At 54.6% G+C, this 21,511-nt stretch overlaps 9 protein-coding genes across 9 annotated transcripts; 5 read left to right on the top strand and 4 right to left on the bottom strand.

The window, feature by feature from the left end:
* Positions 1 to 598: 598 nt before the first annotated feature.
* ATEG_03899 (putative MFS multidrug transporter) lies at positions 599 to 2,345 on the top strand (the record flags this gene model as incomplete). Its single annotated transcript, XM_001213077.1, has 5 exons — positions 599 to 795; positions 850 to 871; positions 934 to 1,007; positions 1,057 to 1,386; positions 1,442 to 2,345. 5 exons carry the CDS (start codon positions 599 to 601, stop codon positions 2,343 to 2,345), a joined length of 1,527 nt encoding a protein of 508 aa, XP_001213077.1.
* A 730-nt stretch (positions 2,346 to 3,075) lies between these two features.
* On the bottom strand, positions 3,076 to 5,987 carry ATEG_03898 (glycosyltransferase; the record flags this gene model as incomplete). The annotated part of the gene is made up of 7 exons (XM_001213076.1): positions 3,076 to 3,269; positions 3,322 to 3,460; positions 3,514 to 4,009; positions 4,073 to 4,840; positions 4,894 to 5,130; positions 5,231 to 5,840; positions 5,897 to 5,987. 7 exons carry the CDS (start codon positions 5,985 to 5,987, stop codon positions 3,076 to 3,078), a joined length of 2,535 nt encoding a protein of 844 aa, XP_001213076.1.
* Positions 5,988 to 6,634: 647 nt separating this feature from the next.
* Positions 6,635 to 7,399, bottom strand: ATEG_03897 (uncharacterized protein; the record flags this gene model as incomplete). The annotated part of the gene is made up of 1 exon (XM_001213075.1): positions 6,635 to 7,399. One exon carries the CDS (start codon positions 7,397 to 7,399, stop codon positions 6,635 to 6,637), a length of 765 nt encoding a protein of 254 aa, XP_001213075.1.
* A 614-nt stretch (positions 7,400 to 8,013) lies between these two features.
* ATEG_03896 (glutathione S-transferase family protein) lies at positions 8,014 to 10,273 on the top strand (the record flags this gene model as incomplete). Its single annotated transcript, XM_001213074.1, has 8 exons — positions 8,014 to 8,163; positions 8,229 to 8,398; positions 8,460 to 9,060; positions 9,261 to 9,397; positions 9,456 to 9,633; positions 9,686 to 9,769; positions 9,815 to 10,160; positions 10,212 to 10,273. 8 exons carry the CDS (start codon positions 8,014 to 8,016, stop codon positions 10,271 to 10,273), a joined length of 1,728 nt encoding a protein of 575 aa, XP_001213074.1.
* A 156-nt stretch (positions 10,274 to 10,429) lies between these two features.
* ATEG_03895 (uncharacterized protein) lies at positions 10,430 to 11,403 on the bottom strand (the record flags this gene model as incomplete). The annotated part of the gene is made up of 3 exons (XM_001213073.1): positions 10,430 to 11,033; positions 11,114 to 11,229; positions 11,338 to 11,403. 3 exons carry the CDS (start codon positions 11,401 to 11,403, stop codon positions 10,430 to 10,432), a joined length of 786 nt encoding a protein of 261 aa, XP_001213073.1.
* A 422-nt stretch (positions 11,404 to 11,825) lies between these two features.
* ATEG_03894 (uncharacterized protein) lies at positions 11,826 to 12,435 on the top strand (the record flags this gene model as incomplete). The annotated part of the gene is made up of 3 exons (XM_001213072.1): positions 11,826 to 11,835; positions 11,885 to 12,226; positions 12,383 to 12,435. The coding sequence occupies 3 exons, from the start codon at positions 11,826 to 11,828 to the stop codon at positions 12,433 to 12,435; spliced, it is 405 nt and encodes a 134-aa protein (XP_001213072.1).
* Positions 12,436 to 13,089: 654 nt separating this feature from the next.
* On the top strand, positions 13,090 to 15,338 carry ATEG_03893 (uncharacterized protein; the record flags this gene model as incomplete). Its single annotated transcript, XM_001213071.1, has 3 exons — positions 13,090 to 13,148; positions 13,283 to 13,656; positions 13,714 to 15,338. 3 exons carry the CDS (start codon positions 13,090 to 13,092, stop codon positions 15,336 to 15,338), a joined length of 2,058 nt encoding a protein of 685 aa, XP_001213071.1.
* A 1,989-nt stretch (positions 15,339 to 17,327) lies between these two features.
* Positions 17,328 to 18,357, bottom strand: gldB (putative glycerol dehydrogenase (GldB); the record flags this gene model as incomplete). The annotated part of the gene is made up of 2 exons (XM_001213070.1): positions 17,328 to 17,897; positions 17,950 to 18,357. 2 exons carry the CDS (start codon positions 18,355 to 18,357, stop codon positions 17,328 to 17,330), a joined length of 978 nt encoding a protein of 325 aa, XP_001213070.1.
* A 1,408-nt stretch (positions 18,358 to 19,765) lies between these two features.
* On the top strand, positions 19,766 to 21,199 carry ATEG_03891 (phosphatidyl synthase; the record flags this gene model as incomplete). Its single annotated transcript, XM_001213069.1, has 2 exons — positions 19,766 to 20,385; positions 20,464 to 21,199. 2 exons carry the CDS (start codon positions 19,766 to 19,768, stop codon positions 21,197 to 21,199), a joined length of 1,356 nt encoding a protein of 451 aa, XP_001213069.1.
* Between the last annotated feature and the right edge of the window lie 312 nt (positions 21,200 to 21,511).

Below are 21,511 nucleotides of genomic sequence, written 5' to 3'. Positions count from 1 at the left end.
GCCCGCTCCGGAATTCCAACGTGCGTCAGGAAGGTCTCGACGCGTGATTACGGTTGGCTCGCAGACGTCCGCTAGACGCAGCGCAGGTAAGGAAAGGGATAGCAGGTCTGGGATCTTCACGGCGGCGGCGACCATTAGGCGAATGAGTTCTCCGCCGTGCGGAATGTGGACCGGGACATTGCGTCGAGAGCATGATATAGCCACCCACCGGGAAGGACGGCAGACTTGCGAGACACGGGGGTCTCCAGTCGCAGCTCATACGTACTTAGAGCCGTGAAATGCATCACGAGCTCCTTGGAGGTCTTGGAGATCCGCCATGACGACGACCAGCCTAGAGAGTCGAGCCCGTGGACCTGCTGGGGGAGGATCTGCACGTCGACCGGCCCCCTTTACATTCTGATGCAAAGTTTGCCGGCTAGGAAGCTATCGTTGCGCAATCCGCTCGTCGTTCTGCAGGTCTGGGCTAAAGCCGATGTCATACGCTGCGTCGGACGTGATATCAACGCTGGGGAATTCATTCTGGGCGTTCTCCTCGTGCAGGTTTCTTGTTCTTCTGTCTATAACCGTCTAGAAAATGAGCGACCCGACATCCGGCAAGATGTCGGATATTTATATGTCTCACTGTGGAACGGACAAGTCCGCCCTGGATCCAGCCCTGGAACAACTTGGATTGCAGGTGGCTGCTGATGGGTTTCACATCCAATGGGCCAAGGGCAATCGACGACATCCGCGCAACTGGCGACAGTCGCGGAAGATCTACGACACCTGCTTGATTATCTTTCTAGAGCTGTTTACGTGAGTTGGCCTGTCGGTCGCGAACGAGGAGATCTGCTAACGCAACGTATATAGGACGGCCATAAGTACTTCTGGTGTATGGAGCATCACTTGCCTCGTTTGATACGGATTGGTACAGGGTTCAAGCTGACTGTTTAGTCCAACGCTGCCAACGACGCGCTCAACGAGTTCGACATTCAGAGGGAGCTTGCTATCTTCATTTTCGTGTCACTGTTCGTCGTCCGGGCCTTGAGACAAACCGACAAATAGCTGACGAGATAGATATCTACTGGGCCAGGGCTTTGGCGCCATTGTTCTCCCGCCGTACTCGGAATCCTTTGGCCGCAAGAATCTCTATGTCGCCAGCACGGCTGTGTACAGCATCTCATGCGCGGTGGTGGCCGCCGTGCCCTCGTTGATCGGTGTCGCGGTAGGCCGGCTGGTCAGTGGTTTCGTCTCGTCGATCCCGACCACGGTGGTCGTGGGCAGCATCGAAGACATGTATAATGCAAAGGATCGGGTGTGGGTGATCTGCGTATGGGCTATCGTCGCCAACCTCGGCTTGGTGGTCGGGCCCATCTACTCGACGTTCATCACGGCGGATCTGGGCTGGTATGGTTGCAGCTGGAACCTCCCACATACCAAGACACTAGCTGACAGGTATCAGGAGATGGGTGTTCTATGTAGCCACGATGGTGACGGGCGTCCTGGCGTTCCTCCTGCTGACCATCCGCGAGTCGCGTCCGTCGCTGCTACTGGCGCAGGAGGTGGACACCCTTCGTCGCATCACGGGCATCGAGACGCTGCAGGCGTCGAACCCGGACATGATTCCCGACCTGCGGACGTTCGTTCGCGTCGCCCTGGGCCGCCCCGTCCGCCTCCTCTGCACGGAACTCATCGTGTTTGTCGTGTCGTTCATGAGCGGGATCGCCGTTGCGCTGGTCTACCTCTTCACCGAAGCACTGCCGCCCATCTACGAGGCGTTCGGGTTCAGCCCGCGCCTATCCTGTCTTCCATTCGTCGCGTTGGGCATTGGCATGCTGGCCGGGCTGTCGACTCGCTGCATCGACCTGCGCATCATCGACACGCACCGACGGAACGGCCGCCCACTGGTGCCGGAGCACAAGCTGACCGGGTTCAGCATCGGGACGCCCATCCTGGCTGCCGCGCTGTGGCTCTACGCCTGGACCATCCCACCGGAGGTGTCGAACGTGCACTGGATCGTGTCGGCGATCGCGCTGGTGCTGATCGGCTACGCGCTCAACGAGATCGACTACGTCCTGAGCGGGTACCTCACGGACAGTTATCTCAGCTATGCGGCTAGTGGCCTGGCGGCGCTGAGTCTGGTTCGGGCGCTGCTGTCGGCTGTGTTGCCGCTGATCTCGTCGCCGATGTTTACGGGCATTGGGAATAACATGGCTGTGTCGGTGCTGGCGGGTCTGGCGACTGTGTTTTGTGTGATTCCGCCGCTGTTTGCGCGCTTTGGGAGGGTTCTTCGCGCGCGCAGTGAGTTTGCCAAGTACAGCTTGCGCATGTATCATGAACATAGTGTGGATGAGGATGGGCTTTGAGGTTGGATATGGTAGATAGTATAGTGACTAGCATCGTATAGACATTGGATGTTAGAAGGTAGTGTACTAGATTTACAGATCTGGAGTCAAGTGCTAAACACTTTTCTAGCAGAGATGACACAATTGAAGGCAGCGTTTATGAGTAGCACTCAACACCACACTGCAGGGTTTTAGCTAGAATTTGTTTGCAAACATAAGCGACGTTCAGCACTTGCCTCATCTCCGTACGCCACACGTTGAAAAACCGTTCTGTTCCTTTCGTCGCCATATCGGGCGTTGGCCTGGCCAACGAGCGTATGAACCAGTCCTCCTTTGCAGTCCGCATGTGCAATTTGTTCTGCGTAGGCAATGGGTCTGCGAAAGTCTGGAAGATCCTGCGTCACTCATCGGAGTAAACATCCAAGATATGCATGGACGATACCGGTAGTGGCCCCATAGCTCTCAGTGACCGAGGGATCGTAAGTGGAGATGCTTCTATATGAAGTGACACGGACATATAGGCAGCTAACGCTGTCTAAATGCGCAGCATCCCTGACCATGACACATCGTCGTCGGTTCAATGTCAAAGAACAGTGCTAATGGATTCGGTAAAGCGATGCCCAGACGACCTTGTAGACCGGAGGCCGATGGCCTGGTAAAGCGCAAATGAGGTCGTCGAGGTTCTCGGAGGAGATAAGGTCTTCATTGCTTTTGGGGTTGTTAGGATCGACTCCCACTGTGCATCTCCAGACTAGGGTACTTTATTCTGGAGTTCCTGCCATCTTGCGAGAATTTCAGCCCGTTGGGCGGCGGGAAGCGCACGCATCTGCTCAATGCCCTGTGCAATTCGCGCCGCCATGATGCAACCATTTTGTCCGAAGAAAAGCGTCTCTTGGATAGTGCGATGCAGTCCGTTCAGCGGGTACCCAACTGCCCCGAACAATCCTGCGTAATCAGACATTAACTGAGCAAGGTGTTGGCGCAGATGTGAGTTTACCTGCAGGTAGTCTCAAGGAAAGGCCTAACGCTCCCTTGCCCGCGCCCTTGAGGGCCTCCTTTGGGCCGTCTTTGTTCCAGCCAGAGCATGGCTGAGAATAGATGTCAGTAATGCCGTCTACCAAGCCGTACTTGAGTTCCTGGACATCATCAGTCGGTACTAGTAGAGTGTGAAGAGTGAAGTGATGGTTACCTTCTTAGCAGCCTTGCACCCGGTGCGGAAGTTGATCACCCTTGGGACAGGCGGGACGGTTCCGTCATGGTATAAGAGTATGTGGGCGTTATGAAATCCTCTTGACAAGCTTAGGGTTAGGTCCATTGGTAGTAAAAGCAGAAGGTCCAAGGTCCGAAGAGATGCTCGTTGCGCAAGAATTGTGTTGGTCTTTATCAACTGATGCAAAGGATCCAGCAGCCTATCCATCTTGGATTGTGGTTTTGGTGAGTATTCCACCATGCATTCACGGTCTATAGAACAGAGTGCTGAGGAATCGCACTGCCTTTGACCTTGTGGGGGTCGAACTGGGGCACGATTCCCACTTCCAAAGCGCACGCGCATGGCCTCCACTGGTTTAGGGGCAACAATACACAGACCATGGAATATACGGCCCACGGAGCCCATGAGCACCTGTGTTCCGGCTCGGACGGGTTCGTGTGGGTTGCGAATGCTGTCGTAAACCTCGGAGCGGTACCTGATGACGCTGCGTCAGTCACAAGTCCATCAACGGATCAACCGCCAGGGACGCCAAACTCACATTTCTACGTCTACTCGCTTGATCAGCTTGGCCTCGCATAGGACGGCGGCGGCTAATCCACTGAGGATGACTGAGGATCGTTTGATCCGCCAGACAGCTGGGAGTGCAGGATACAACGAGCAGGCCAGGTGTTTCTGGGATAAATAGCGGTGCACGCATCGAGTCGCCGATTCTGCTGCTGTTTCTTTCCGCATCTCCGCGCTTATGGCAACGGCCCGCGCTTTCACGCTCGGTTCAAGTGCCTCACGGATCGCAGCAGCCAGTTTTTCTGCAGTCAAGCTCCTGTAGGGCACTGGAGCCGGACCCGCTCCGCTGCTCGCCACCACTGCGCCCCAGAAGGGCTGGTCTCCAAAAAAGGGCACGATTACGGTAGGGAGCCCCCGCAAAAGGCCAGTGGCCGTGGTTCCAGCTCCACCATGGTGGACGACGCAACTGACATGCCGGAATAACCATTCATGGGGGACCTGATCGACCAGGAAAATATCCTCTGATGGCACATAGTTGTCTTCCCCCAGATGGGCCCAGCCTCTGCCGATAATTGCCCGTTGGCCCGTGAGTTCAATTGCTTTAAATACGATTTGGCTCAAAACAGCCGAATCATCCACGACGATAGAACCAAACCCAATATATATCGGAGGTGGCCCTTGATCGAGAAAGGTTTTAAGCTCGACCGAGGGTACGAATTTTGTAGAGGCCTGCAGATGGGTAAATCCACAAATATTAATATAATCGGGCCAGTCGTCCGGTTTCGGCAGTAATGCTGGCGACCTGAGCAGACCATCAGTCAAGTAAAATGACTCCGCAGAGATGACCGTACTCACCAGAGATAGACATGCGGAATTTGGAGCTCATGCACCAGGTTGACGGCCCGTGTAATGTCTAATCGATCCAGTCCCAGTGTCTTCTGGCGGAAAGTGTTGATCAGGTCCCCCAGACCCTGCCAGATAATGAACTCCACCACTGTGTACGACAGGAGATGTGCCAAAGACGGCTTGTCGGTACGAGACTGCACATTGGCCAACGGGTGGGCAAATGCACGGGTCGGCGACCAGGGCATTCTGTCAGAATTAACACGATGCCCAGGGATCAATCCAAAAAAAAAAAAAAAAAAAAAAAAAAAAAAAAAAAAAAAAAAAAAAAAAAAAAAGGCGGACTAACGTGAATGCTATGATGAGAGGTATCCCCAGTTTCTCGGCACAATGGATATGGGCCAAGCTGGGTGGGTTTGCAATGATCATATCGGCAGCGAATGGCCCACTTGAAGTCTTTTCAGTAGAATCAGGAGACGCAGAGCTGCGTTGATCCATCTGCAGCCCTGTCCCCTGTTCAAAACAAGATCGCCAGCATCCGTCGAGAATGCTGCTTATGATGCGCCGGTGCTTGCCGACTGACCCGCTTCGAACGGTCCGAAGGCTGGGGATGAGGCCAGGATTGCGGACCATGTAGGCCATCAGCTCGGCGGGATCGCCCCCGATGCAGAAGAATTCGAGGCCATGGCTTATCACCAGCTCGCGGAACGTGGCATGCGTGCACAGTCGAACGCGGTGGCCATATCTCCGTAGTTCGAGACCCAGGGCGATAAAGGGCTGAACATCACCTTGAGATCCGACCACCTGTAGTGCGATGTCTAGTCGAATCCCGAAATGGTCGCTGTCGGGGGCTATTTGACGCTGGGAAGGCAATCCTTCACGCGGCAGCTCTGTTGGCTGCGTAGAGAATGTCGTGGGCGATTCTGGTCTGATATACCGGATGTTTAGCCGTCCGTCCCCTGCGCGGTCAACTCAGCGCCAAAGCCAGTCCATGCAAGAAGTCTTCCAAACGAACCTGTCTCTTGGACTTCAGGGAGGAGAGGACAACTCTCAAGATATACTCCTGCATCTTGAAACTGAGGCCCCAAAACATAGTGTGAATCCATTCTCGAATCTCAAAGAAAGGGAGGATGTTGATTCGACATAACCAGGCTTGAATGTGTCCGAGATCAGTATACTAAGTCCAGGTTATGTATACGGAGTAGGATGCAGAATCCTTCTCCTCTTCCGCCTCCCCCTCATGGAGGCACCTGGACTCGGGGCTTACCAACGGAGGGTAACTATTGCTCTCTGCAGATTGGTGGTCACACCACCCGTGGATATGACGTGGTGGCCACCAGGAGTAAGTAGGTAACCTTGGGCGACCCAAGAAACCTAGAAAGCACACCACCAAAATTATTCGCCTCAGGGTACCACAAGGTCGTGGTTGTGGAGAACCTTGTGTCTTTTGGAAATAGCAGCCATAGCTATAGTCAGGATCTAGGCAGTGATTTTCTAGTTGAATCAGGCACTAGAAAGTCAAGGCATCTACCCCAAGATGCCCCAGCCAGGATATACAAGCCGTAAGATATGGGATCGTCACTACATGTAGTTGCACGCACAAACATGACAAAGAGAGACAAGATACAACATTTGATAAAATAGAGCTCCACACATTTCCATAACTGATGTGTCTGCACGCTCAGGGATATGCATGAATCTCCTCGAGAATGTAGAAAATAATAACTTCATGCTGCCGTAAATAGGGTAAGACTCATTCAATATCTGTCGCGATTTTGGCACGGTTGGCTGCTATAACAATATCGTAAAGCCTCAGGACCTGCGCCGTAGGGAGTTCGTCTCCTGTTTTGCGCGCTGCAATGGCACGGCTCACAATGTCCGGACAGCCCTGTTGTTGCATGGCCCATTTGGCCCCGTCCAATTTCGAAGAAAATTCGCATGTGACGATGAATCGCCAGGCCCGACTAGCGTTGAGAACGCTGTTGGCCGAGTTGAGTTCGTTTGCTTGGTGCCAGTCGAGCGAGTTCCCGATGGCTTCCAAAATCCAGCGTTGGGGGATCGCGCCGAAAGCGTCGGTGGTATCGGGGCCGTGCAGGCTACGGCCAAGTTCGCGCCCCATAGCAATATCGAGCAAGAACCAGTGGCTTGACTCGTTCGCGGGATCAAGGCTAATGTGATCAGGCTGGTGACGTCCTGTGTTCAGATTTAATTCGAACCGAGGATGACGGCTGGCCGGATACACAGCGCTGTGAGCATAGATGACAAACTCGAGTTTGGTAGCCGGGCAAGGCAAGGCAGCCTGATTCAAGCGGCATATAATTGCCTCCTTATCAACGGTGTCAAGCGGATCCTTTACGATAGCCTGCACGTCAAGGTCGCTGAGGCCAGACTCGTAGGCGCCATAACCCGCTGACCCAAAGAGATACACCCCGACGAGCTGGTCTTTCAGGTAATGGGTGAGACGCTGGACTATTTCGTCAAGGTAAGCTTCTACCTCTTCTGGTAGCTTCTTGTTCATTGTTGTATGTATCTCGTTGATTGGAGTTGCATTTGATAAAAGCTCATCGCGGAATTTAAGATTAAGATATTCTGCCTACTGGAACAAGGATTATCCCACCAACCCCTAAGCTACACTAGAGGGAATAAAAAGAGCACAGATAAAAGCGTCATGGCGGTAATGGCTTGTCGTAGGTTGGCAGCAGATAGTGCACAGTATACCAGAGTATAGTAGTCTAGAAATTAATAAATATTCTATACCATAATATTGAACATTGAATAATCGATGTTGTTCGTGAATGCCTCTTTGTTTGGTCTAGATGGCTATAGACCGGCAGTTCCCGCCGCTTCAACTCCCCGCCTTTTCCCCCGACCTCCCAAAAGCAGCATCCCTTCCACCATCTACATACACCAACTCTGCCTACAACAATCCAATCCCACCCACTCCATTCCTCAGTCCATGCAATGGACAATTCAGATCTGCTGAATCCTCCAGACATCCCCCGCGCATTCCAGACAGACTCGCTCTCTTGCGTCGCTGAGGACGCATCAACCTTAGCTGCGCAACACGGATATCACCATACTCCGCCCTGCAAGCATGAGCAAACAACCCACGCACAGAGCCAGCTCCGCCAAATGCAAGATTCCCATCGCGTCGACCCTTCCGATGCGCAGTCACTACAACCTCTACGGTCGGCGGTGGACCAGTTAACCCAAGACCCTTACGCTTTCGCGCAGCGGGAGCTCCATGACGCCCGTCCGCCGGAGCCATATGCTAGCTTCCTGGTAAGCTACGCGCGTTGGATACCACAGCAGATCCGGTCAATCGCACGACTAACCCGCAATTCCAGCCCCCCGAACTTCCAACAGAACCCGCCAAACACACCGAGACCTCCATCTTCTCCGCGAAGGAGGGCGGCTATCTTCGCGACATCGCCGCCATTCTCGACCCGCCTGACCTCGACGCATGGCGAGAGAAGCTATTTCACGTCGACGAGACAATCGTCCTCAGCGAGGAGCAGTATGTCCCGTCGATCTCTCCCGCGCAGCACCACACTGGTCTAACGTCTCCTCGCGTCTAGATTCCGGACCTACTTCCCCCACGTCGACAACGTCTACTCGCACCGCTCGACCCAGCACTACAAGCGCAAACCTCTCGTCTCGCATTACTGGGATTGCAGACTGAAAGGCCGACCCCCGGGCACCCCCAAATCCGACGACCCGAACAAGAAGAAGCGGAAACGCACCGCCCGCCAGCGCGACCTCTGCGACGTCAAGATCAAGATCACGGAGTACTTCCCCGGATACGCCGTCATGACGGGGCCCGACGCCATCACGAATGCGACCGAGTCCGCCCTCGCGGCTGAGTCCCTCCCCGGCGTCAACGCGTTATATTCTACCCAGCAAGGAGGCATCCCCGGTGGACTGGCCTCTGGCCCGCGCGAAAACCAGCCGTTTGGCGTCTTGACGCCCAATCCTCCTCTGCCGCCGGGTCACCCTGGCGCCAACGGACAGCGGTTCTTTACCATCCAGCGGGTGAACGGGAATGGCGCGAATGGGAAGAACGATGGCGTCAGCGGGGGGCATCGACATACTCTGGAGGAGAGCGATCGGGTGAAGAAGAATAGCGTCCAACGGTATCGCCAGAAGGAAGCGCAGGAGAAGAGGAAGTCATTGACTGCGGTAAGCCGTTCTATTTATTGTTGATAAGCCCCCGTTACGTCACCAGATAAACAGCCGCTATGCTTATAGAGTTGGGTTAAATAACCCCGCTTCCGCTGCTGCCATCTCGCCCTTTTCCATCCACGATATTGACCGCATTGATATTGCCGACATATCCATTTGGCGATAGTCCTATTTCTATCTGATTCTGACTTGACCAGACGAAAACCCGAACAATGTCCGCCCAAAGCCAACCCCCTCAGAAAACGTACCACACCAAGGCCACCGGCCCAGCTGCCGTGACTGTTGAGAATCATTCTCAGGAGAACGAACTCAAACTATACGGAAGCTGTTTTTGGTGAGTGCATTTACTCAACATCGCTGTACCCTGTCAAAGTGTAGAACTGACGGTTCAGTCCCTTTGTTCAACGGGTATGGATTGCCTTGGAAGCCAAGGGCATTCCTTATCAGTACATCGAGATAGACCCGTACAAGAAACCCCCTTCCTTGCTGGAAGTGAATCCAAGAGGGCTGGTCCCTGCCTTACGCCACGGGGACTGGGGATCATACGAAAGTTCCGTTTTGATGGAATATGTATGCCCCCTGCATCCGCTGTGGGAAGTTCATATCTAACCAATTCGGGCAGCTCGAAGATTTGAATATCGGCCCTACACTGCTGCCTGTGGGAGATGCGAAAGCGCGCGCACATTGCCGATTGTGGGCGGACTTTGTAAGTCCTTCGATACGTTCTTGGTAGCGCATTCTGACCACCTAGATCAACCGTCACATCGTTCCCAACTTCTACCGACTGCTCCAGGAACAGAACGGGCAGAAGCAAATCGCGAACGCGAGAGAGCTGGGCGATGCATTTAATACGCTGGTAGCTGCTGCGGATCCGGAAGGCCCCTATTTCCTAGGACCCAATCTCTCGTTTGTGGATGTCCAGGTAGCCCCTTGGATCATTCGTTTGAATCGTGTCCTGAAGCCCTACCGGGGTTGGCCAAAGCCCGAACCGGGTAGTCGATGGGCTGCTTGGGTTGATGCAATCGAAGCGAATGAGCATGTTCAGGCGACAACAAGTACCGACGAGCTCTATCTCGACAGTTATGAGCGATATGCTCGTAGGTTCCCTTTGCTGGTGGGTCGCGTGCCATCCGCTAACGTTTGATCAGAAAATCGACCCAACACATCGCAGGTCGCGAATGCAATCAACTCCGGAAGAGGTCTTCCATGACTGCTCTGTGCGATAACTGTGTCTCTGGGTTTTTTTGAGCTCATCCATGCGCGTGCTGCCGCATACCCCCGGGGTGATCGAGTAGCCGCCTGCCGTTGTAACCAAAGCCCGCCTAGACCTTGGCGACTTGACGGATTTGTGAGATTAAGCCACCGTTCAAGCTGTTTTCGCGCCTCGATTTCCTCGGAAGCCACCTCTTCCGCTAGGGTCTGGACCTCGCGGGTTCCGGTACGGCTGACGTGGGGATTGCTGGTCATTTCTCTGGCCGAAGCCTGAGTTTGACCTCGCAGGAGAGTCCGGGTAATATAGTTGCCTGGACTTGGACGATGCTGCAGATCCATCCCTCTTATCCCTGTTGTTATCCCTCCCATTGCCACGGTTCTTTCCTTTGCCGCGGCCTTCATTTTGCTTGGGTGGTGTGGCACTCCGTGGAGATGACGCACCCGACGTAGTGCCCGAGGGACTTCCGAACAGTCTTTCCCGCACCTCCTCGTATTTCCGTTGCTTCTCTTCGAGATTGCGCAATGCAATGGCATGGCGTTCCTCGGGCGTCGGCTCCGGAGGCTTGCTGTCGTCGTCGGAATCGTCATCTTGAGAGGCCAACCCCAGACGGCCGACACCTGCGGCAGCTGCATCAACAGCGGAGGAGGGTTGGCGCGGTGGCGGATTGCGACTGAGCAGGGTGACGGTGGGCTTAAAATCCTGCTTGAGGGGAACATTGGAGCGGGCTTCGAGAAAATGGAAGGTTTGGGGCGATTCTCTAAAACACCACTGGGTCAGCGAGGACGGTCATGTAGACTACCTAGACTTGAACACAGATTCCCGGGGCCAATCACGTACGCTTCTGCCCATAGTTGTCGGTTGAATTCGGCCTGTTGTGCGCGTCGCTGCGCCTTGGTCACCTTTGAGGAGACTTTCTTTTCTGGCGGAGGCGGGGTCGGCTCCGCAGCTAGTTTCTGCAGTGTCGTCAGACATACAACGTCGCTGTCTCGCCGGCTCTAAGCGGAGCAGTATGGGAGAGTGGGCGATGGATAGAAATCGAAAGTGGTACGGAGTATGCATACATCAGCTTGTTGCTCCCAGTCTTCCTCCCAGGCGTCGGGGGCTCGAGTAGAGGGGTTTGCGCTCATGATGTGTGAAAGAACCGGAATTTCAAGAATGGTTATTCCCGTCTATGAGGGTGCGCGGAGCGGAATTCAAGTCCGAAGGAGTGTCACGTTGTATAGAAGCGGACGCTGGAAGAGCAAATGGGCAATTCTAAAGCGCAAGTGGTGTGGAGAAAAAGAAAGAGAGACCGTGAGGGTATACGGAAGTGAGTGGGAGAGAATCACGAATAATGGAGAAGGAAAATCGTTGTCCCCGTCTGCTTAGTTAAGGTTTCTGCCTGTAGTGCCTGAATCGACCACCACCATAACCATCCTTCATACAGCTCATCCTCCTACGAACCAACTCTTCGAGCGGTTTTCGCCCATCCAGCTCTATTCACCTCTTGCACGATTACGAAAGTCTACAAACCGCCGTCAAAAGCTATCCCAAAGCGTTTCCCATCACAATGACCACCGGTATGCCACTCCATCTCCCCGCATCCCCTCTCTTCTAACGCGGATACAGACCCCGACGGCGACTCGCAAATGGCCTCCTCTCCCGAATCTACGCATCACCTCACGTCCGACGACTCGCCCGCCGGTGCCCGCACGCCCACCAACGCCATTCCGCGCTCCCAGTTCGCCGGGGCCGCCGCCGAGCTGTCCCCGCCCGGATCCCAGACGCACCCCACGTCGATGGATCTCAGCGGGATCATGGGGCCGGGTAAGGGTGGACCGGAGGCAATGACGGAGTCCCTGCGCGCGGCGGAGGGGCAGCAGCAGAAGCTGCCGTCGTGGATGAGCAAGCGCGCGGAGGAGGAGTACCAGCGGGCGATGGAAGCCGTGGTGGATCAGGATTTTAATCTGGGTGAGTATTCTTTGGATTTGTCTTGTCTTTTTTAGTGGTGGTTTGCTGGTTGGGGGTCTTTCAAGGATGCGGTGGTTGCGTTGATTGCATCACCTCTGATCCTGATTATGTTATATGGTGGTTCTATGCTTCGAGAGATGCTAATGGTTTTGGTAGATGAGTTTGGTGATCCGTTTGACGAGAGCGATATGAAGGAGAAACTGCTGTGATTACTCCATATGGATCTTCTGGTTTGGTGTTGGGAGTTTGATGCTTTATACTTCCGCCATGATGGGGTTTTGGCGACATGGCATGATTTATGAGATTATGAATGACTGAATGGGTGCATCCCTGCTATGAAGATTAGACATTCAATTGAATTGAGCTTCGGAATAATCTAGTTGTTGAATTTGATATTCTGTCGCTATGCGGAGTATATATCTCGGCCATGGCGTCAAATGTCTAGACCCAGGCAAGGACAAGCCGACATATCAACGGCAAACAACGTCATCGTTGATTTGCAGAAATCAACCTTCAGCAAACCCCATCAGCGACTCTCCAGTAGTCTTATTGCAATCTACTCCGTAATCTGCCAGCAGATTGGAGCGTTGATGATCGCGTGGGAACATCGGGCGTTGGCACAGCAACGGACCCGCCGACAACTTTCTTTATTGTTGCAGACCTCCTTAAAACACCATCACCAACAACAACTCCGTCGCATTCGCCTACATCATTTTCCCATCGACACCACGCGCTCGCATGATATCTCTTACGTGTCTGTATTAGCTGACTGCATCGATACCACCTCATCAGCGCCGGAGTTGGACCTTTCCGATCATTTGACGTCGCCTGCGCGCATTCCAGAGCCCCTTCTACAGACAATCATGTCCAGAAACGAGGGTCCAGCGGTCCCAGACGGGTTGCCACCATCCCTTCCGCCATGGTAAGTGGATTCTTCTTTTGGCATTCCAAAGCGAGACAGAAACACCCAAACACGATGGGCATCGCATCGCGTGGGCACTGTCCCGAGGAGACATACATCGGAAACAGCACCGCTAACGTGTCGCGCGCGACCAGTGCCCTCCCCAATCACCTACAAGACGAGCGCTTCCACTTCACGCCCGTCAAGAGCAATCGGCCCGCGCCACGCGTCTGGGAGCGCAAGCCGTCCACCGCCTACATGGGCCGAGCCAAGTCGCGCAAGGTGTGGAAGCGGTTCCGGTCCTCGTTCAACAGCATGAAGCAGCTGCAGCAGTTGATTCTGGCGGAGCAGGAGGGCGTCGACGAGGGGTTGTCTACCGAAATCAACACGTCGCGCAGTGCCGGGCTGCTTCGCGGCGTCAAGAGGCAGTGTTTTGGGTTGGAAGACGCCCGGTCTGCCGATGTCGCGGACATTCGTCGTCGCTCGTTCCTAGAGACAAAGTGGGAGTCGCAGACGATGGGGAGACGACGTGAGTTTTCCCTGCAGGGTTCAGTTTGGGTTGAGTGCATGTCTAACTGCACCTTAGGCAAGCTTCCTGCGATGTATCGAAACCTCGTGGCCGCCTCCGAACCTATGGATCTTGAAGATACCACGCTTACGGCTAACGACACTGCCCCGAAGACGACCACGTCAGACGCGCATGTCGTGCAGAAGTTCGAGGAGGACGACGAATCCCCGAGGCTTACCCCGGACACGCCGGTTAAAATGGCGTCCGAGTCAGCCTATCCCCGCGCGCTACATGGCCCGGTCAGCGGCATGACTGCGGGCGCGTCGAACATAAAAACCCCCACTGATAACGGTAAATCCGAGTTAACGTTTGATTTCGTCGGTTCTGGACCTTCGGAGTTTGCTACGATTACTGGGGCGGAGGCAGACGACCAGGGCGTTGACGCAGGATTGGAGCAGTCTGAAACAGAAGATCGCCGTTGTGATCTCATACAGCAGGCCAGAGCTACGGCGGCCCCTGTCCAGGCCCTGACGGCGGAACAGGAGTCGACCCTAGTGCGGTCGGCCCTCCGCAGCTCATTGGACGGCGAGGACGCAGCGTTGCTCAACGACTTCCTGTCCAAAGCAAAGGCCAAACGCGAGGCCAAAGCTGCGGCAGCGTTGATCGCGGAGGTTACGGCGGACGCGAACGATAGCCGCCCGGAAGAGGAGTTGGAGGTGCCCGAGATGCCGACCCCGCAGCCTCGTCGGGCTTTGGAGGATCTCGACGCCAACTCCCCATCTCCCCAGAAGGCGCAATTGTCGCCATCGAAGGCGTCGGACAAGAAGCCTCCCCCGGACGATGAAGCACCGTCCAGTCCACACGCCACGGCGAGTCCGCGGCGTAGCACCCGGAACCGCCATGCCAAATTACCGGCCGCGAGCACCGCCGCTAAAGCCGTTCGCAACACCTTCTCGCTGCGCCGGGCGAAGGGGACCGAGTTTGTGTTTCTTCAGCGCACAGAGGCTCAGGAACTGGCATTGACGACCCGTCGCAACACGCGGCAGAACAAGGGGGATGCGCAGCTGCCGAAGTATGCGCTGGTGAACATGGCGACGCGGACGCCACCGGCGGACGAGAAGCCCAAGCGTCAGCGATCCAAGGGTGCGAAGAAGCAGGTATCTTGGAACGAGGAGCGTCTTGTGCAGTTTGAGGGGGAGGATGAGGCCCGAGATGGAGGGGACGCGCCTGCAAGTGACGTCGTCGGTCGACGAGGGGCATCCAGGACGGCCAAAGGCGGAGCTGCCGATAAACGAAAGGCAGCCAGTAGTCGCACCACTCGCTCGCAGGGCTCTCCGCCGACGGGTGATGAGGGTGTCGAGGCTGCAGCGACTACTGCAGCCGCTACTGCAACCCCTCGGGCGCGGCGCGTGCGCCGGCTGGGAACATCTGCAGCCACCCCTGCGGCCGAGAGCGCTTCGACCAGCAGCAGCAGCAGCAGCAGCAGCAGCAGTCCCACCGGGAAGCGTAAGAAGCTCATGCCCAAGTCACCCAAGGCCAGTCTGACGGGAGTGGGCACGCCGGTGTCGAAGAAAACTGGCAGTCATATTCCCATCCACGGGAAGAGCTCGTCGCTCGGCAGTAGTTCGGCGAAGAGCACGAGTCTGATGAAGGCCCATGCGGGCTCGACGCCGATGCCAAGGCGCGTGCGGCCGCGATCTTGAATCTTTTGTTCTGTCGGGTTACATGAGAGAAATAGGCTGCAGGTGTGTGTACATAACTAATATTAATGAATGGATGGATGGTGGCGTCGGGATCGACCATGCGTTTTCGGGGTTACACATGTTATCCAGCTTTGAGATTTTTGGACGTGCAGATATCGGTATTGGTAGTTATTTACTTTTGTACTCGACGGTATTTGCAACTCGAACTCGGCTGAAGAGGAATCCGGGGAGATCGGCGAGTAACCGAGCATGTGATTACCCCGTATACCTCCAGCTCTGTTTACCTACCTGAGTCTAGGTACTAGGTACCTTATACTGACTGGTATCTATCTTCTCGCGTAAGTCAACCCTCCGTTCATCCGTCTACAACAACACATCCTCTCGTCTCCCTCGGTTGTATGCCCACTGGGACCACCCGGGCTTCTGGTTGCGCTGGACGAAGATTGGAGCGATGAGGGGACGACTCCATCGACTCCATTATGGGACTCCATTTTCCCTCCGCGAGGATCTACTAGTACATACATACTCCGTACTAGGAGGTATCTCGGCAAGAGCGTGTTCGGGTCGAACCACCGCTAGCGTGTGAAACAGGGTCCTTGGCTATTATTATTATTCATGGTGATGGTGATGATGATCCAGTAAGAAACTAGAGTGCTGGTGATGGTCTTTCCCAGTGAAGAACCGGCTGCAGGGGGAGGCTCCATCGGTGATATCATCCGCCCACTCGACGCTGGCACCATCTTCATGCCTGACAGGTGGATGCGATGAACACCTGGCATGGCTTCCTGACTTGGCTCTGTTTAGGTGTTTGCTGTTGATTGATGAATATGAATCGGGAAGGTTTGCCAGCCTACTACCTTGTAGGGATTACTAGGTGTTGATGGTCATAGTAGAGGTGCTATAGAATAGTCTTATCGCTTATCAGCCAGACCTGACGTCAAGTATCAACCCATACCTAACATCCAGCACCATCATGATGATACAATGGAGGACGCCGTACTCAATACTCTGTGAGACAGTTCCCAGTCTGCTCACCGAGACTCGACTCGACTGACTCTCTAGGCAACTCCAGAACGAATCTGACCTCTCACCACGCGAGATCATCGGAGACAAGCGACGCCGTCTGAAGAACCCGAACCAGGAGCACCCATCGAGCCAACCAGAGCCAGGCACTGGAAATGAGCGCCCAAGAAACCAAAAAAAAAGCCTCAAATTAATCCCTCAGGTTCCCCTTACGGGATTGACCTTTACCGTGCTAATCAGTGCGCAGCCAAAGGTAAGGACTGGATTGCACCAACCAAGTATGCTGGATCCAATCTCTCCCAGGAACGAGTGGAGCTCATCCCACGTCATAATACGGCAGTGTAGCAATGTTGGATGTAGGGTAGGGTAGGGTGGTAGGGTACGTGGTAGGGTTAGGTTTGAAGGGGTCACGGTCGCCCCACCACCCTAGGCCGCTCTGGGAACCCGGTGGTTTAGGGCTTTTCCGGATTTGCCCACCGCTTGTTCCGGGTTTCTCCGAGATGATGTCATTGCCTACACTGTACGGAGTACACTAGACACTAGACTACTGTCCTGCATCTGGAGTATAGGTATAGGTATGCTACCGTATGTTGATAAGAATTCCATAGACACTAGGAGATACATGTACTAGGTAAATAAATATAACTAATAACTACGTATAGTTGTTGATAGATACCTACTTCGTAGATATCTATTAAACAGTAACTCCTACTAAACTAGCGTCACGGCTCTGCCTCTCGCATCGCATGGAGGACTGTCCTCCGTATCCACCCCGTCTCCATATGCATGCATTGTCTACGACCGGATGGTATGGTACCATCAACAGGTTCGTATTATCATCCGTACTCCATGTAGTATTGCAGTATTCGTCTGTTACTCATTTCTTCATGTCTGTATTACCCATTTCCTTCTATTTTATGATAGCTCGTACTATGTCCGGCATAATCCCATATCATAACTAGTCCATTAAGCAGACATCTGCTTGGCCGACTCCTCCGGCCACACATCATAGCCAAAAGTATCCTTCATGTTGACGAAGCGGAAGTGCCGGCCCTCAGCCACCTTGTTGACCGCCTCAAAGTCCTCGTCCGACAGCTCGATGCTCTTAAAGTTGGACTCGATGCGCGCCGGGTTGGAGCTCTTGGGGAGCACGACGTAGCCGCGACGGATGCCCCAGGCGATCAGCACCTGGGCCAGGGTGTTGCCGCGCTTGGAGGCGATCTCGTTGAGCGTGGCGTTCTCGCTGACGCGCTCGCCGGTGGTGGGCACCTGGTTCTGCGAGCCGAGCGGCGAGTAGGCCTCGGGCATGATGTCGTGGGCGAAGCACCAGTTGACCAGCTCGGTGTTGGGCAGGAAGGGGTGAATCTCGATCTGGTTGAGGTGCGGCTTGACCTTGGCGAACTGCAGCATCTTCTCCAGCTGGGGGATGGTCCAGTTGGACACGCCGATGGCGCGCGCCTTCTTGTCCTCGTAGATCTTCTCCATGGCGCGCCAGGTGGGCTCGTGGTTTTCGGTGAGATCTTTGAGGATGACGTACTACAAAGGATCAGTATTAGGAACGAAAAAGTCCCAAAAGCGATAGGCATACCTTTCCGTCGGGTCCAATCAGAGGCTTCTCCTGGCTTTCCTTTTCGGCGGCAATGGGCCAGTGGACGAGGAAGAGGTCGACGTAGTCGAGCTTGAGCTTCTTGAGGGAGCTCTCCATCGACCACAGAACATCGTCGTAGCGGTGCAGGTGGTTCCAGACCTTGGTGCAGACGAAGATGTCCTCGCGCTTGACGGAGGGGTTCTCGCGGAGGAAGTCGTGGAGGGCATCGCCGACCTCGTCCTCGTTCAGGTAGAACCAGGCGCAATCGAGGTGACGGTAGCCGGTCTTGAGGGCGCACTGGACGGCCTTGTAGGTCTCGCCCTTGGCGCCCTCGTTGGCAAAGGTGCCGAAGCCAACGGCGGGGATTTTGACGCCGTTGCTGAGGGTGAAAGTCTTTCCGTTAGACATGATGGATGAGGGGGTGTGAATGAGGGGTATGGAGGGGTAATTGGAGAGAGATGAAGTAGAGACAGGAAGATAGGAATGGATTGGAGCGGACAGGATACGTCAATAATATATACTGCGTCAGAGCTTGAGGACAATTGAGGGGTAAGGTAGGATGGTGGTGATCGAAGGAATCCGAAGAGGGAGGAAAAGCTGTGGTGGGGGGTTCGTTCGTTTCTTGATGGACGGAGGCGGCATGAATTCAATTGAATTTGCCATGGAGGGAGAGTTACTGTTTTGGGATATGGGTAGTGATTAACTTTTTATTTCTTTCTCTGCAGAATCTACTTGTGCATTATTCCGCTTACTTCTGATACTGAATCTTCTGCCTCTATCTATATGTCTACTAGGTACCTAGGTAGTAGGTAGGTAGTACTAGAGATGCTACCTGATAGAGATACTAGAGCACCCTAGTATGACGCAGTTCGTATGAAGAGGGTGTAATTTACCGATACCACAATACGGCCAAATTACGGCAGCCCCATCATGACATCACTGCACGAAACGGCGCGAGCGTTTGACCCGCCGTCGCCCGTCCGATCGTCATCGGCTCCATCGATCTCAGACGCGGTGCCCGGCCGGGTTGGCCAGTCAGATTCTGCTGGAGGGCCCATGCCGGCCGAAGAGAACTTTTGTAGGCGTACGGTACGGAGTAGTGAGGTACGGAGTACGGAGTAGTACAGAGGAGGGTGGTGTAGGGTGTGTAGGGTGGTGTAGGGGTGTTCACTTATTCCGGTGGCCAATAATGGAGGAGGCATCTACTCCGGAGGCGGATAAGATGTGGTTGAAGAAGAGTTTTCATTCTTATTGTCTCTTATTATTATAATAATCTAAATAATGAATAAATAAATAATGTCTAGATTCAACAGAAGAATAAAATAAAATAAAATACTTATAAAAAAATAAAATGATAGAATAGGAAAAGGAAAAAGCAGGACGAGAATTCGTAGGAACGCGGTGGGCCCGCTGGCTGCATCCATACAGTGATTAGACAGCGATGATGATACTGTTCTCTAGTCTTTTTGGGATCCATGATTTAAATCGAATTAATTTTCATGGATTATTTTAAATTTTTTAAATAATTATTTTATGGAAATCTTTATTCCATCGCCGCCACCTCTGGTTGCGCAAAAGTATATTAGGATCCGGTTCATCCCAGCTTCCATTCCATTTCTTTTCCTTATTACCTCCACCACTCTCTTATCTCTCTTCTTCCTCTCTCTTATCCTCCCTCCAGCTCTCCAGCTTCTTATTCCACTGCTGGTCGCTGTTCTGTCTCATTGACTGTTATCATCTTATCTCCGACGATCCCCTCCGATCGTCTACCACCACCACCACTTCAACCACCACTACTTCAATTTACTACTACAACATGCCTCGCTTCGACGACGCCGACTTTGGCGTGGACGCCGCTCCCGCTGCTGCTGGTGCTCACTCCCCCAGAGACCGCGGCAGCATGGCTGGCTCTCTCCCTATCCCCCACGATGCCAACAACACGGTCGAGATCCCGGCCACCCGCAGCTCCATCAGCGATGCTGCTCAGTTCATGCACAACCTGAGTATCTCTCCCTCCACTCGGGACCGTCGGGGGTCTCGCAACTCCTTCGGTACCTCTCTCCCCATCCCCCGCTCCCCCCGGGTCTCCCGCCTGTCCTCGGTCGTCACCGCGGGCGGGACCTCGCGGGATATCCTGGCCTCCCAGGTCCAGGATATGTCCAAGGAGAAGGTCGCGGCCGCCAAGAACATGGCCTTTGCCTTTGACATTGATGGTGTCCTGGCCCACGGCAACGAGCCCATCGAGGAGGCCAAGGAGGCCCTCAAGATGCTCAACGGGGACAACGAGCTGGGCATCAAGATCCCCTACATCCTCCTGACCAACGGCGGTGGTAAGACCGAGGCCGCCCGTTGCGAGCAGCTCTCCGAGATTCTACGAGGTGCCCATCTCGACCGACCAGTTCATCCAGTCTCACACCCAATGCAAGCGTTGGGGGAGTAGTACGAGACCGTCCTGGTCTGCGGGTGGTGAGGGCCAGAAGATCCGTGAGGTCGGCCGAGAACTACGGCTTCAAGAACGTCGTCCACCCCAAGGACATCCTCGCCTGGGAACCCCACCGAGTCGCCCTGGCGCTGCTTCTCCGAGGAGGACCGCGCCGAGCCCAAGCCCCGCGACTTCTCCAAGATCAAGTTCGACGCCATCCTCGTCTTCGCCGACTCGCGCGACTACGCCACCGACATGCAGCTCATCATCGACCTGCTGCTCGCCGAGGACGGCAAGATGCTCACCCGCGCCAAGGACCCCGTCGCCTCGCGCATCCCCGTCTACTTCTCCCAGGGTGACCTCGTCTTCCCTACCGACCACAAGGGCCCGCCCCGTCTCACCCAGGGTGCCTTCCGCATCTCCATCGAGGCCCAGTACAAGGCCCTCACCGGCGTCGACCTCGAGCGTGTCGTCTACGGCAAGCCCGAGCGCGCCACCTACACCTACGCCGACGAGGTGCTGCGCGCCTGGATGGAGCAGATCCACAACGAGAACCGTCTGCCCCAGAACGTCTACATGGTCGGCGACAACCCGGCCTCCGACATCTGCGGTGGTAACATGTACGGCTGGAACACCTGTCTCGTGCGGACCGGTGTCTTCCAGGGCGCCGACAACGACGAGAACAACCCGGCCAACTTTGGTGTCTTCCCCAACGTGCTCGAGGCCGTCAAGGCCGCCGTGCGCAAGGAGCTCGGCCAGGAGTTCAAGTTCAAGTGGAACCCCAAGGTCAACCCTGTGCTGCACGGTGACGGCGCTGCCATCGAGTAAGGTAGACCACAACAAGAAAAAGCACGACAACCAAGAAAAAAGTGGCACCCGAGTGGTCCGCTGGCGTTTGGTGATGTTGCACTGCATGAATCTTTTTCTTTCCTTTTCGCCATTGACGTTTTGAACGCAATTTCATGTTCCATGTCGATGCTAGACTTTTGCATCTTTCACGGTTTACGGGTTCGGACTTTTTGATATCCATGTTAGCCGGGGGTTCCGAATGCCCTGGCTCTTTTCTTTACACTGTTAGACTGGGTTATTTACGCGATGATGCACAGCATCAATGAACCAATTCACTATCGCAATGACTAG

The sequence above is a fragment of the Aspergillus terreus genome, genomic scaffold, assembly GCF_000149615.1.
Source record: "Aspergillus terreus NIH2624 scaffold_5 genomic scaffold, whole genome shotgun sequence".
In the NCBI taxonomy this organism is placed as follows: Eukaryota; Fungi; Ascomycota; class Eurotiomycetes; order Eurotiales; family Aspergillaceae; genus Aspergillus; species Aspergillus terreus.
The sequence above is the reverse complement of the archived record's forward strand: the minus strand, read 5'-3'. Positions and strand labels throughout refer to the sequence as shown.